The sequence below is a fragment of the Melanotaenia boesemani genome, chromosome 15, assembly GCF_017639745.1.
Source record: "Melanotaenia boesemani isolate fMelBoe1 chromosome 15, fMelBoe1.pri, whole genome shotgun sequence".
Lineage (NCBI taxonomy): Eukaryota > Metazoa > Chordata > Actinopteri > Atheriniformes > Melanotaeniidae > Melanotaenia > Melanotaenia boesemani.
Genome location: NC_055696.1, coordinates 5,928,451 through 5,944,337, shown reverse-complemented (window position 1 = coordinate 5,944,337; position 15,887 = coordinate 5,928,451). Strand labels below are relative to the sequence as shown.

At 36.1% G+C, this 15,887-nt stretch overlaps 1 protein-coding gene across 5 annotated transcripts in view; it reads left to right on the top strand.

Moving 5' to 3' along the window:
• Nucleotides 1–15,887, top strand: part of LOC121653841 (unconventional myosin-XVIIIa-like) — a 72,268-nt gene that overhangs the window by 31,501 nt on the left and 24,880 nt on the right. For all 5 annotated transcript variants that reach the window (XM_042007536.1, XM_042007535.1, XM_042007533.1 and 2 more), the window contains exons 21-25: nt 984–1,112; nt 13,844–13,987; nt 14,204–14,293; nt 14,447–14,566; nt 14,708–14,822. In XM_042007536.1, coding sequence (XP_041863470.1) covers nt 984–1,112; nt 13,844–13,987; nt 14,204–14,293; nt 14,447–14,566; nt 14,708–14,822 — 598 coding nt within the window. The remainder of the gene's footprint in view (nt 1–983; nt 1,113–13,843; nt 13,988–14,203; nt 14,294–14,446; nt 14,567–14,707; nt 14,823–15,887) is intronic.

Below are 15,887 nucleotides of genomic sequence, written 5' to 3'. Positions count from 1 at the left end.
TCAAAGGAAACAATAACAAACAAAACAGTGGAACTTATGCTCCCAGAAATGTGCAGCGTGCAAGACCCTTTTAAAGTACACTGCACAAGAATGGTTTGGAGGTAGCCTCACATGATGCTGCACACTTTAGAGTGTGAAATGGGCTCAGAAGTAGAGAAGCACAGTTGGCCATTCACAAAGCATTCCACTGGCGTCATAGCAACCTGTCTCACTTGCATGCCAATTACACCAGCCCCAAATAACCTTCCAGCAGTGGATTCAAAGCTCTACAAAGGATAAAATCTACCATCAGAGATAGTCACATGTAGAAAACCAGCATAGCATCCCACGTTTTACAAAGAACCGCTGCATCTGATCATGATAAAAGACAAACTTCTGCTCAAGCCCTTGAAGCATTTTGAAAGGTAGCAATCCCTGATGAATGCATCACTCCTTCTTACTAGTTTGTAGGTTTCTCGACTAAAGCTGTTCACTCATTTTCATCTGCTGTGTTATTAATAGACCATATATCAATTTGTTATTTGTGAAGCACTGATTTGTTTAGAAAGACCTTGGGTGGAAGGAGTTTTTTTTCCCATTATCTGTTCATTTTTGTGTCTTGTTACATTCATACTTGGATTCCATTGCAATAAGGTATAGAAAACCATGATGTGATCTGTTTTATTTGGATGTTTACCCTTGTTTTACCTTTGACCCAGATAGAAACAGACAAGGCTGATTATGCAAGATAATAACATAATCTCTGATTTATCACTTAGATAACACACTCTGTCTGTGGATTACACTGGCTCTTATTGATTTTTTTTTACTTTGTTTTATTTGTTTACTTCATACTCACTTCCATTTTAATCTTGCTAACGTGCTTCACTTTAAAGTATGCTTCTGGATCTAATTTTCTCTTAGCTAAACTAGGCATTAAGCGGCCTCTTAATAATGTTTGTCCTAACTAATATGTATTCGTATATCATTGTTTTTCGGTCTAGTTGTTCTTCAGAGCTGGCACACTGGCTAAGCTGGAGGAACAGAGGGATGAGCAGACAAAGCGTAATCTAACCCTGTTCCAAGCTGCCTGTAGAGGGTACCTTGCACGGCAAGCCTTCAAGAAGAGAAAGGTATGCAAGACATCACTGTAACATAAGCAGCTTAATCTAAAGCAACTCAAGCTTGCAAACACTGGTAATTTATTTATTTAGTATATACTTGAATATCAAAAATATCTTAATATAATAATTTCTATGAAGAAAAATTGTTAAATTATAAACTAATTTAGGAAGCAAGGATGATATGTGCAAAAATGAGTTAGTATAATTGTCATTGTAGCACAGACATAATAGATGAAGTAAGTGAGGAATGTTAGTTGAAGCTTGCAGAGCTAATTTTATAGCCTGTTTGTTCTGGTCTTGAGGTAGATCTAACTGGCTATGCTACAAATCTTCAGTTAATTACAAATAAGTACTCTAAATCTATTGCCCATACCCCCTGTATCCCTTTGATCCATCCAATCAGCTTTACCAAGCTAGAAGCATGTCCACTTCTAAAGCACTGTATTAGTGTGCACCATGAGAATGGAGCCTTATCAAACATGCTGCTGACTCACATATCCACCTGCTCCACCCCTCATCCATTTCTCTGCCAGCATGCGTAGCTCCATTTCTCTGGACCTCATACATGCCCTCTTGTGATGTATGGAGCCTTGCACTACTCCATCCCTGTGATTACAATTTAAGTGAATGTGCTGCTTCAGCTGACTGGTGATGAACCAGCAGAAACAGAATCAAAGTTACTGCTCTCCATCCACTATGACAAGCTGTTAGGAGTAAATATCTTGTTCACTTATTTATGATAGCAGTAAATCTTCTAAACTGTTATATTCTCAATAAGCCACGAATATACGTGGCCTTCCAGCCTTACTCTGTTGGCACTTTTTTTTTTACTGGTTTAAAAATTCGGTTAAAAAAAATTTAAACCAATCAATGCATTTTCTTTACTGAATTCAGAAAGTTATTATTCACTCAGCACAGCAGGCTAGGAGCCTAATGTTCCACAATCTGCTCAGACATGGCAAAAATCAACAGCAAGGAACTGTTCAAAATTGCCTGGCAACAGGGCAATTACAAAATCCATTAGCAAAGATACAAATTTTCCCTCTGCCCCCTCATGCCCCCTATCTCCTGCTAATGTATCTGTAATAGAAAGATTAGACTTTATTTTATCTCAGTTTTATTGATCTGAAACTCAATTTAGGTTGGCAGGGTAACGTGTTAAATGCCGTTATGATTGTGATGAAATCTACTGCAGTTTCTAGCAAGTCAGGAGTGCAGAGGTTTTTCATGAACTGTGTACATATTTGTGTGCATATTTTGGCAAGTGTCTAAAAGAAATGACTCTGCTTTGGTGAGTCCTGTGCAAAATATCATGAGTTAGCTTCAGCAAGCGCATGCACACACACACACACACACACACACACACACACACACACACACACATACACACACACACACACATATATATATATATATATATATATATATATCTACACACATATATATATTTGTATATATATGTGTGTGTATGTATATGTTACTATTACTATTATTTGTTTATTTAATGTACGTTTTTTTTAACTTTCCTCTATCATGGTTATATCTATGATTTGTTTAGTCTTTTTCTTTTGTCTTTTTAAATTATGCTTCTTATTTTCTGATGTTTCAATGCAGCCTTTCAAAGCACTTTGAATCCTCCTGTCGTTGAATTTTACTATACATATAAACTTGCCTTGCCTATCAGCGTTAGCTCCAGCACAGAGTCCTTTTTGCTCAGTATCTAAGATAAACAAGAGAGAGCGAGAGAGAGAGGAACATTAGCGCTAAGGCTTTTGCTTTAACAATATATCAAATTTCAATTGCTCCCATCAGCTGCTGATTTGTTTAACACATTGCTCCAAGTGTTTTTTTTAGCTTAACGTGAATTATTTAAAAAAAAAAACTTGTTTTGATGGGAAAACTAACTCTAGAAGGACTGTAAGAGCTTTGTGTGGTGATTCATCTTATCGTCTGACAGCTCACTGAAACACTGTCCTCAGGTGAACTAAATATTAAATTTTCCCAAGTTGACAACAACTGTGTTGTTACTGTAGTGCAATTAAACCCTCAATAATATCATACTGATTTTTGAAGAATATTAAACGTGTAGGAAAGTGATATTTACAGCTGCCTCCATCAACCACCACCATGTTTTGCACATCTACTCTAGGCTTCGACACCTGTTCCTGCTGACGATGCTGACTCTCACTCAGATACAAACATTTGTCCACTACTTTTTCTTTCATATAGATCTGTCCCATATACTGAGACCTACTCCCTTCCCCCTTTCATTTTTATATATTTGTACTAGCTCTGCGTTGTTAGGTGTATTTTTTGTATTGCTGTATTGTGGTTCTTGTGTATGCACAGTTGTATGTTGTATGTATGTACATATTTATTTCTGCTGGGGCCTCTTGGCCAGGTCATGTTTGCAAATGAGAACTGGTTCTCAAACATTTTTTACCTGGTTAAATAAACCTGGTTAAAAAAATTTCACGTTAATTTGAAGTGTAATACTGCCATGACATGTTGTCAGAAAACTATGAAGGACTATTGTATTATTATTTATTTATTTATTATTTATATACATGATATTATTATAATTATATTTTTTATATATATAGTTATTTATTACCTTAGCTTGCTGCACTTTATGCACGGTTTAATCTTTCTCAAATTGCAAATATCGTGCCCTCACCACTGCTCAAAAATGAAAAACATGAGCAGAAAAGTGACCAATGTGTGAATGCCACCAGTTTTAACAGATTTATGAAGCTATATTTTGTTTGAAGGTACCCTACCATTTTGTTTTCATTGTTATTGAATGTTACTGAACCGAATGGTGATTGTTAACAGTTTTTAATTTGTAGATATTTCCAGAGTTAGTGGCCTTTAAGATTAAAATTACAAATCAATATAAAAACTAAACTTTATCAGCCCATTGCTTAAAATACTGATATGTCCTCTTAACACAGATAAAAGGATTGAGCGACACTGAAGCATTTTTGTGGTAGTACTATATGCCGTCTTTGAATGAATAGAATTTTAATTGGTTGTGTTTTCTGGTAAAGACAATCCTTTCACTGGGCATAATTTAATTTTAATGCCTGTTCAGTCTACTCAAGACTGCTTCTGTAATTAAACAGAAAGACAGGAAAAGCAATCCTTGGCAAGGTGAGGAGGAGGCAGTGGGTGTGAAATTCAGTTCAGTTCAGTTAATTTAGCCATTTTAAATGTTAGACTATAGAATCTCTCTGTTTTCTTTGGAACACGCAGTTTCCTTAACTTATTTCAGGCTCTCATTCCGTCAAACAAAATATGCTTGACTTTGCTATGAGAGCCCAGAGAGATGAAAGAGGGAATTGTGATCAGTGTCATCACATTCATACTATACATCATTGATTCAAGCTACCTTTCTCCTACAGCTTAAGGTCTCTAAATTTCTTTCTCTCTTTGTTTTTGCATTGCTAGATTACATTTCTGTGAGGGCAGCTGGTTGATTACACAATATTTCAGTCCTTTAGAAACCAACTCATATGTAACCTTTTCCAACATGTATGTATGACACATACTCAGACTTCTTCCTGTTAATCATGTATGAAAATTTGCACTTGAACTGAATAGTGTCCATAAAAAGCCAAGCCAGTTAATGGCGCATATTTGATTTAATCACTCATATTAGGTATAACATCTTATGTTTTCTGAGGCTAATTCATTATTCATGAAGCCCACTTACTTAGAGAATCTGATGTTTGGTAAGCTTTGCAATCTTACAGCCAACTTTTTTTTTTAAACATTGCAGATAGAGCAGGCTAATTGGCCTATAATTAGATGGATCTCTTACAACTTCTTCTTTGGAGTGAAAATGTTAAGACATCATTAAAAGTTAGTGGCACTTAATACTTTTAAAAATTTTTTGGTAAATCTTCTACAAAATAGAAGCCAGAATGTTTATTTACTGTATATGTTTATTTATTTAATGTATTATAAAGGGAAGCTAGGCAGATGATATTTTAGCTTTGCTTTGTTTTTCATTAATTAGGAGACTTTTCTTATTTCTCTTCTAGCTGTAAATAACTCCAACTTCACTGTTTGATCAGGGTGTTACTCTGGCATGTCATTGTTACAGAGAATATTAAACCAGCATTTCCTATGAGTAATACTGCATGGCGTGTCTTTCTATATAACCCCTCATGTTGAAATGCTTAATTTACATCCTTAGCAGAGGTTATTGTTTTCCATCTTGTTTAAAGGAGAGATATTATTTTCTTTTAACTTTTCTGGCTAAATATTTTCACCACCTTCTTGGAAAATAGTGTTTTTAATCTGTATAGAGCATATGCTTATATGCTTATATATGTTTATATAATGAATTTCATTGGGATAATATTTGAGTCTGCTCAAATGCAGTGAAATTTGCCATATATATATATATATATATATATATATATATATATATATATATATATATATATGTATATATAAAAATCAAAGTGGGGTTAAATAGCTTTACTTTAAATAGCTTTGAATGATATATTGTAATATAATATGAAATTAATGTGATATTGTATACTGTAATAAGATATTTCACTTTAGTCCGATCAGCATCCAACACAGAATTCTGCTGCTGCACAGTCTTTAACAGCAGTAACTAACTGAATTTTAAATAAAGGGTTTGCATTAAAAAGGGAGTAATATTCTGAATATTTGTTGGGGTTTGTGACAGTTTTAGTGTAATATGTGTTCTCTAAGTCACTTTATGTATCTAATAAACAATTTTCTTTTTAGGTATGTAAATATTGCATAGTTCCTCTTTCAACAAACCTATATTTTGAAGAATATATATGAAAGCTTGATAAAATTTTGTTTAAGAAATGTATCTTTCTGTGGAGTCTTCAGAGCAATTATAAAGTTACTGCCAGCAGCAAGTTAACTGAGGTCAGGAATTAGAAACAATGATTAAGTTAGATAGCTCTAGCTAGAAACCAAATTACTGTAAGGTAACTAAATTTCTAAAATGAAAACATTGGACAGTCCTCATTTGATAATACATTTTTAAACTCCCTGATGTTATTCTATATAAAATCGGTACGGGGTACAATTTCATATTGTATATATCGATCAGCCACAATATTAAAACTGCGGAGAGGCTAAGTGAATAACATTGATTGTCTTGTTTCAAGATTATCTGTCAGGGGGTAGAATATATCACACAGCAAGGGATCATTTGTTAAAGTGGATGTGTTGGAAGAATAAAAAATGGGAATTTTTTATATTTTTATTGAAAAGGCACAAAAAAGGTTTAAACAACCATAATTACAATCTGATTGGTGTAAACAGTATAATCTAGGGGAAACATGTATAAATAAATATACTCCTACAGAAAAAGAAAAGAAAATGAGTAGTAGTAAAGGAAGATTAAAAAGAAGAAAGAAAGAAATAAGAAATTGGAGGTGGGGTTATCTTGACCAAATGACAAAGATTTAAGAAAGTGAACGAATGTTAGGAATGAATGCCATTTATCAAGAAACTTTCTAAAGTTACTTCTTATTGAGTCTTTAAACTTTTTAGCTTTAGAAAGGACATTGTATATCTGAGCCACTGAGTGCTGGAAGGAGACCCAGCTGATTTTCTAAAGAAGACTGGATGTGGCCTTGCTAGTAGGGAGGTAAAAGATAAGGTATCTAACTGATTACAAGAGAATTGTCTGTGTTCCTCTGGCAGACCAAACATGGCTGTGTGGGAGGAAAGTTTTAGATTTGCAGAAAGTTTTTTGACATGTTATTATTGCAACCAGAAGCCAGTGGGCAGTAGTAGAATATGTGAGTGAGACTGCAGTGGAGAGCATGATGGTCGTCAATACTGTCAGCTTAATTTGTGAGAATCAAGCCTAAGAAAGATGAATTCTGCAAGACTTTAAAATATATATGTGTGAGATGAACACAACTTGGGCTTGTATAAATTTTGTTTTGAACCAGACTCCGGCAGTTATGGCTCCCAACATTCATGTGGATGTTATTTTGACACAGACAACCAACCAAGACATTAATACAGGCTGTGAACACCCATCCAGTGGCAGTGGCTTCTTTCAGCAGTGTAATGCTCTCTGCCTCTTAAGGATCAAAGGAAAGTATTAAAGAAGGTGGTGCAGCCTCCAAATCCCCAAAATCTCAATCAGATTGAGCATTTGTGGAAAAACAAGCCTGATTAATAGAGACCTAACCTTTAGATTCAGGTCTGAAAGGATTTGCTGCTGTTGTCTTGCAGCCTGAATCCACAGAACACATTCAAAGGTCCTTTAGAGTCTATTACTCAACAGGTCAGGATTTGTTTGGTAAAACGAGGGTCATTTACACTTCATTTTGAAGTTTATTTTGTTAGCTCATTGTACTACAAATCTTTTATACCTTTATAGCATATGGTATAGTATTGTGCTCTTATTTAGTTTAGTATATAGTAAAACACTTATGTGAAAGTTGAAGTTCTACAACACAATGGTACCCTAAACAGTTAATTAATAATGATCAGATCAGCTGTCTGTGCACAACAGATTTATAGCTTATATTTAAATTAGTTTAGAATGATGATTTGTCTCACTACAACAGTTTATGGTAGCATTAAAATGAGTTTCCAATAGCCTGGCTTATGCTGTTGGTCAAATGTGGGATAGAGCTGTCTTTGAGGCAGTGCATGTTTGTAGCCTGGGGCTCAAAGCTCTGAGCCAGAAACCTCTTAGCATATAAATTGTGGGGCCACTAACCCTGGTGTATTGCATAAAACACCCACAATTTACTCCTTTTCCTATGAATGTCAAGGTCAAGTTTATTTACATAGCACATTTAAAACAACGCAAAGTACCCAAAGTGCTGTACAGATCTGCAGATTTAAATACAAAATATATTATAAAAACGAATAAAATAAAAACAAATACAAGATATACTAAAAACTGATAATGGATACATGGTAAAAAGATGAATAGCATCCAAAAACACAACCAGAAGATAAAACAAATAAGTCACACACTTGCATTAATAACCAGTGCAAATACATTAATCTTTAAAAAAGATTTAATTTTTTTTAATTGACTGGGCACATATGATTTGATGTGGCAGAGGGTTCCAGAGCCTTGGACCTGCTACAGAAAATCTTCCATTGCCTTTTGTCTTTAGTCGGGTTCTTGGTACATCTAAAAACAGGGGATATGAGAAACATGTTTCTCTGACTGGGATGTGTACAGTTAAAAGTCTGAAAGACAAACATTCAGACACTTAAAATCAAATGATAAAATCATAAACTGGATCCTGTAAGTGACAGGAAGCCAGTATGAGGGTAATAGAGAGAATGAATATAGTAATGCACTCAAGAAGAAATATAAAAAAATGAACAACGTGCTCAAACTGGCTAACTGGGATGGATGGCTTCACCTTATCTAAGAGAAGCAACTGAAAGTAAATTGTCTTGACAACAGAAGTGATCTGTTTGTTTTTTTCTTTTTTTGAAGATTTGTTTGTTAAATCTAAAATCTCTTTTACAGAAGGTTCTTAACACAAGTGTGGTTATATGAATCCAGGGAGCCCATATCACTGTCAGCAGCTTGATTAAAAGGATGGCCAAATCAAACAACCTCTGTTTTGTTTTCATTTTAACTTAAAAAAATTTAAGCCCATGCAGGTTTAACTGGTATGCAGATAGTTGATTAAGCTCTGTATACAACCTGGATCAGACCTAAGGAGAGATGCATTTGGAGGTCATCAGCAAAACAGTGGAAAGAAATATTTTGACTCCTCAGGATGAACCCTAGTGGTTCACTGTTAAAATCACGTCATTAAAAACTTTCGAAAGAGCAGTTTCAGTACTGTGGCGTGCTTTAAAACTAGAAATATCTCAGAACTTCCATTTTGGTCCAGATAAGGCTCTAACTACAAGTGGACAACTTTTGCTAAAGGCCTTGATTAAAAAAAGTTTAGAAATGGGCGTGTAAATTGTCGCTTAACCTGCACTGAAACAATCCTAGAGAGTATGACGGTGCACAGTTTACACACAATGCACAGCAGCAGTAAATAACTGCTTAAGTGCAGAAAGTGTGCACCAGTCGGGGCAGAAAAAGAAAGTACCAAATATGAATAAGTAATTGTCCATCACAGCTAACACAAAGGTAAACAAAGTGCCCATTACAGTAAACAAAAAGGAGCAGATAAGAGCATTGTGACAGTGATTTGGAGGTTTTTGGTCCTAGACGCAGTTAGTTAAAGGGTATTCCTATTTTAGTGTGGACATTATTTTGGACATGTGCTAACCTAGACACCGTTACAAGCTGCTTTCTTTGATACTCAGGTGTTCATCCAGTAAAAAGATGAGCAGTTTGAATGCAGATATTTTCAAGAAGGTGGATGTAAATGTACCATTGTAAGCCTGTCAAATAATCAAAATTAGGATGTGCTGTTTAGTACAATACAACTCAAATATCATTACTGGCATGTCAGGATTCTGTATCCTTATAATCTAAAAAAGCCAAACATGTACAGATATATCTATGTGGGATATTCTTATGATATTTTGGTTAAACTACGTTAGTGACTGAGAATGAGACACAGACTGACAGGTGAAACATCTAGCTGATTAACAAGCAAAATGAAGTATCAGCAGAAAACATACTGACTGAAGCAAATCCAGTGGCAGAACCATGTTCTGGGTGGTTTTTCTGCTGGTTAAAGGGCAAACACCCATTGGTCTGTCTTTGTACACTGTACAATGCATAGTACTTGGTGAGCTTCTGAACTTTCTAGCCCATAAGCACCAGGTCTCCCATTTGCAAGCTACCTGTAAACTCTGCCTTTCACACCATCTCATACCAGAATAGCCCTGTCTGGTCCAAAGGTATTTGCTAGGTCAAACACCCTGGCTCCCAACCCCAAACGGAACCCCAATCAAGCCTCTCTTGAAAACTGAAAGTGACCGTGTAAATGGCATTTTATTCAACCTTTGTTTCCTGTGGAGTGTCTTGGCCAGCATCTCCATCATAAGTAGTCTTGCAACAATGCACACTCAATAAGTGCAGAAAAAAACATAAAGCATGCATGTACTAAAAATAGAGAACAAACCATGAACATATTGTACACATCGAATTTAAAGAACAATATTTAATTATTACTAACCTAACCAGCAGGTCATAACAATATTTATAATAGACACTTGTAGCAGTCTGGACCTGGCTTGAAGCCATTTAAAAAATCTTCCCTGAATTAATCTGGTAACACCATCACCAAAAGATATATCTATGGTTTGCACCTGATTCCAAGTTAATGAAACACCCTCCCTTTTACTTTGTAGTGGGAGACTGAAGACACAGGTTTTAGTAGCTAAAACAATAACTCTTCATGCTTCGTTTGAATGTTGTAGGTTTGCACATGAGAGAGAAGAAGAACAAGAATAGTCTGTTTCTTTTTTTTTAAGTGCCTAGAGAGGTATGAAAAGTCAAAGTCAGCGGAATTGAAAAGAAAGAAAATTACTTCAATAAACACATCTGACTTTTACTTACAGTAAGATCAAAATTTCCTGCTGACAGTGATGGAGCTCAGGACTCAAGCTTAGGACAGATGCTGTTTAAAAAATAATTTAACTGAAACTCTGTGTGTGACAGCTCACCTGTGTGAGATGTTGATAAGTACAGATTGTGATCTACTGTTAAGTCCTGAACGATCTGGCCTCTGGTGAAAATAATCAATACTTAATAGAAATGTCAAAGCTGGATGTATTTAATAAAGCTACAGGAAGGAGTGACACAAATGGCTAAAAGCAAATGCACAACTTCAGCTCCTGTTAGTTATATTAATGATCTATCACATACACACCTGTCTGTGTGCATCTGGCAATCTTAACATGTAAATTTTATCATGAAATTTGTTTGGGTAGTATTGAGGTCAGTTACATATAAAGGTTATATTTCTGGCCATAGCTTACTATGGACAGAACAATGGCAACTTTCCTGGTGATGGCCAGAAAACACAAACCCTCCTCAAACCAGGCTACATGTTTAACACTATTTCTTCTCTGTGATGTATACTAAACTAAATGGTCTCTTACCATAAAATTAGATTTTACAAACATATAAAAATTGGTTTTAGTCTTTACCTTTAGGGTTTTGACATAAAAGTTAAAACTGTTCCCCAGAGTTTTAGTCATTCATATTATAATGTACTTTTTAATGCACATTCATTAAACCCCTAAAAGAAGCATGTATATTGATGAACAAAAATCATATTTAGAATATTTCATTCCTGCTTTCCAATCCTAGTAAGTCCTTTTCCTCAACTTTTCCAGATAGATACCTCTGGTTAGTTGAACTGACACCCTTATTGTCTAAATTTGCATTTTGAAAAGTGTTATTGGTATGCTGCAGCTTTTTCTTAGTCATTGTGTTTCTGCATGGGGGGGGGGGGGTACAAAATGATGTCGCTAACGTTAAGAATAGATTTAATTTCTGTTGGAGGGGTTTTACTTTGTGTATACTTTCTAACAGTATTAGGTAAATGGTTTGTGTTGGCTGTGTGAGTGAATGAGTTTTGCATCTAAAGAGAAATCAAGATTAAATTTGCTTCCCTATGCGAGCCCTTTTTGTTATACATTTCTCAAGCAGCTGCAATATGCTAAAATTATTCCTATTCAGCTGATGCATATATAGTAAATACAGTCTCTCCTTGCAATAATTTTGTGAAGGGCATTTTTTTCCATTGATTTTCATTCTGTTTATATTATTCTAGATTCAGTTAGTCACTACCAGAGTTGGGGAAGAGATAAATGGCCATGGTGGCTTATTGACTGAATTTCATCTCTCCTTCTCTGCAGCGTGAATATTTATAGAGTATGTTGCTGTTGAATCTTAGAATTATCACTGTATAATAACATGCAGTTGCACCCTTGCTGTTACCCAGATATAACTCTGAAAGCTGATAGTGCTCCATTACCTTTTGCACTGTTTGAAGTATCCGGTCTTAGCAGGTACAGTAAATGGTAATTTGCCTCTGGAACAGCTACGAATGAATACTGGTGAAACCTCTCAGGCACTTGCTCGTTGATGTGTATGGATGTGACGGGAAGTCACAATTTCCCTTGATTTATCTTCTCTGGCATGTTAACCTTGTGAAGCTGTGCCAAGCTCACGTGACATTAGATAACAAAACCACAGTTTTTCTCTCCTTTTTTTTCCTTTTTTTTTCTCTTCCAGCTGTCTCCTCAAGGGGACAGTCTGACATTCTAAAAGTCTGTTATTTTGCCTCAGTGGGCACTTGCTGAATTTGGAGTTTTGTCCTTCAGGTACTTACAAATGTTTCTTTTCCTTGCCCCTTTTTTTTTTCTTTTTTGCATCATATCAGTTCAACATGCACGTTGGTTCGCTAAAAATCATCAGGCAGGGGATTCTACTCAAGGGGCTCTGAATAGTAGGAAAGACCGATCCCATTGTATATGCATGGATATACAGTACTCTTCCTTGGTATTAAAGTCTTCCTATAGTGTATACCTTCAGTGATTTCAAGCCAGTGATGTAGACAGAAATTATTAAAGCTCTTGGAAATATATCTTTTATTTCAGAATTGATATGCCTAGCAATAATAAAATTACCCAGGCAAAACAGACTATTCTTAACCATTTCATGTTAAGAATTCCCCAAAAACTAGTCTTTCAGAAAGGGGTAACATCAGAGGGTACTGCAGTCATGCATTGCAGCACTCATGACTTACACGTATACTCATAGGAATGCCTGTCCATGCACTAAAAACACATATTTTTAACACTCAAAAAAAAAAAAAAAAAAAAAAGAGTGGAAAATGTGTCTTTTGTTTTTTTGTTTTTTTTTTTTATCTTGGTTCAGAATTGTAATACACATCACACAATTGTACAGTTGTCTCACCCTCTTAATTTGATTTAAATACCATAATATTTATTCACAGTGCTCATGTAGCATAATCTTTTGTTTGTTTCCTATTCTTTTTAGACTAAATATGACAAGTGAGACCTGCTTAAATCTTCTGTCAGAGAATTGCTGCATTTTGTTGCATGTTAAAGCTTTCACTGTGTGACAAATCCTAATTGGTTATAGAGAGAACCTTCAGGGCAAAATGTACCTGATGCTGAGAATTGTGTTGCTCTAATTGGGTTTGCCCATAATCTGCTGCTGCTAGAGAGCCTCATGCATAAGCAGCATGGAAATCGTGTAATACTTGGAATTAGCTGCCGACATGTTTGATTTAATTAATCAAAAATTAGCTTCCAGCCTTGGAACGCACTCTGCAGAAACTCTCTAGAGGAGGTTGGCAGGTCTTGGGATATCTGTTGCTCATAAACGGGCAACAAAACAAAACAATGAAGAATGCAATGTTTTCAGATTTTGTTCATTAGTAGTGAAGATGACATATTAAATGTAGATGAGTGTTTTAAAACATATATTCTAGAAAGTATTTGAGAATTTTTGTTTTTAAGCACTGCCAACATGCTGTACCTATGCATAGACTAAATCTTTTGTATCCATATAATTAATTAAAACCCTGTAGTGAATGCATCAGTACAGTTTGGATAAAATAGCCATGCTGCCTTTAATGTAAAAACTTTGTGTTAGAGGATCATTTACAGATTCACTCACAGTTAATTCTGAAATTATTATAATACTGTGGACTCAGTCTGTAGAGTTTCATTCATATACACTGAAGAAATGCTTATTATCAACTTAGGATTTCTCTGTGGCCTTCCTTTCCTTGTGTGTTTAGATTCAGGATCTAGCAATCAGGTGCATCCAGAAAAACATCAAGAAGAATCATGGTGTGAAGGACTGGCCATGGTGGAAGCTCTTCACTACAGTGCAGCCCCTCATTAAAGTCCAGCTCACAGAGGAGCAAATGCAAAGCAAAGATGTGAGCAGACCTTTCTTTTCTGATCCATCTCACCCTGTGCTTGTACCTATATTTATGCAGCCTTCAATCACTTTCAAAATGCAGTACTTGCCACTGCATTATAGCACTTCTTGTCCTAAATGCCCCCCCCCCCCCCCCCTTTTTTTTTTTTTAAATACAATGCTTAATATTTCATGGTTTCATCTGTAACATAACATATAAAATACATTGCTCCAGGAGGAGATACAGCTGCAGAAATTGAAGCTTGAGAGAGTGGAGAAGGAGCGAAATGAGCTGAGACTGAACACAGATCGATTGGAAAGTAGGGTGGGTCCCTTTGTCTGTGTCATTGCATTCCTGGAGAATGGTGTTTGAAATTGGTGGTGAAGTTATGCACTTTCATTTGAGTTAAAGATTTGATCAGTGAATATTTGGTCATTTTTCTTCACACCATGAATGTGATTCCTTGTATGTGTTCAGATCACAGAGTTGCTGGCAGAGCTTGCTGATGAGAGGAGCGCCTGTGAATCAGCTTCCCAGCTGCTGGAGACTGAGACTTCAGAGAGACTCCGTCTGGAGAGGGACATGAAGGATCTACAGGCATATATATATATATATATATACACACTAAAACATACAAAAAAAAAAACACAATTGCAGTGTTTTTCTACAGAGCTTGAAAGATTCTACTTTACTGTGACTAGGGTGTTTTTATTGATAATTGGAATTTGTGTATTTCAGGTTAAGTTTGATGCCATGAAGAAACAGGTAGAAGCGCAGGAAATGGAAGTGATGGAAGCAAGGCTCATGAAAACATCAGAACTCAATGGAGAGTTGGAAGACGACGTTGATTCTGGTTTGTTAAGAAACAAATTATCCATGGACTCAGAATGCAAACATGAAGATAATTTCGAGGATTTCACTTAAATTGAGGGCACTCTTTGGTAACACAATCAGTGCTTTTTAACATTTGCTTTAAATTCCCTAATTAATTGTACCTTTTGACACTTACAGCAGCTTGACTAAGCCTCCCTAATGGGCATGTCAGATCAGGTCAGAAGCATAATTTACTGAACTGCTCATACCAGCATTATGTGCGCAGTTAGAAAATCTCCCTTACACTAATTGTAGCTGCAGGAATGAGTGGCTTTGTTCAACTGTTTCAGCAGGAGACATGGCAGTTAGACTTGGTCACATCTAGCATAATGCTGTTAAGTATATTTTCCAAGTTTGGGATTTACCACTAGGAGATTAAGATGTTCGCTCCCAGGCACACAACTAATGCCTGCTGCTGATTGGTTTCCCCCTGCTGGAAAATAGAGCGCCTGCTGCGAGCATATTGTCCATGAGCTCCCCGCCCCCCTCTATTCCACCCCCTTCAACCCACCTCAGCAGACAAGCCATTACAGAGCATATCAGAATTCTTAGATGAATGAGAAAGTAATCGTTGGGATCAGAGCTGGTGGCCCTGCAAGTTGTCATTATGCTATATATATGCTAATGAGCAGCACTGATGGAGGAGCCGGTGTTGGTATGTGAAGGAGAAATGGACAGGCTCTAAAATGATAAGGCTTGGAAATGAACCTGAAACCGAATGTCTGCCTGGCCACTGTTTTAGTTCTGATAGCCTGTGACAGCTCCAGAATTAGGGTCGGCTAAGAACTGTGGAAAGTGCCACTTAGACATGTCCTTCTCTAACTGCCATTGTGGTGTGCTCAGAATTTTTACCTAAGGTTTATTCAAGATTAGAGCTGAAACGCAAAGGCTGCTTTGTAGCTTCCTGCTGAATTTTTTGACCTCATAAGGACAGGATTTGATGAAAGAAGCTTTATTTCCTGAAAGATTATATTATGTCAGTCCTTGAATGTGATAACCATCTCAGCCAGTACAGTGCACTCTATAATCCACAGCATCCATCTTT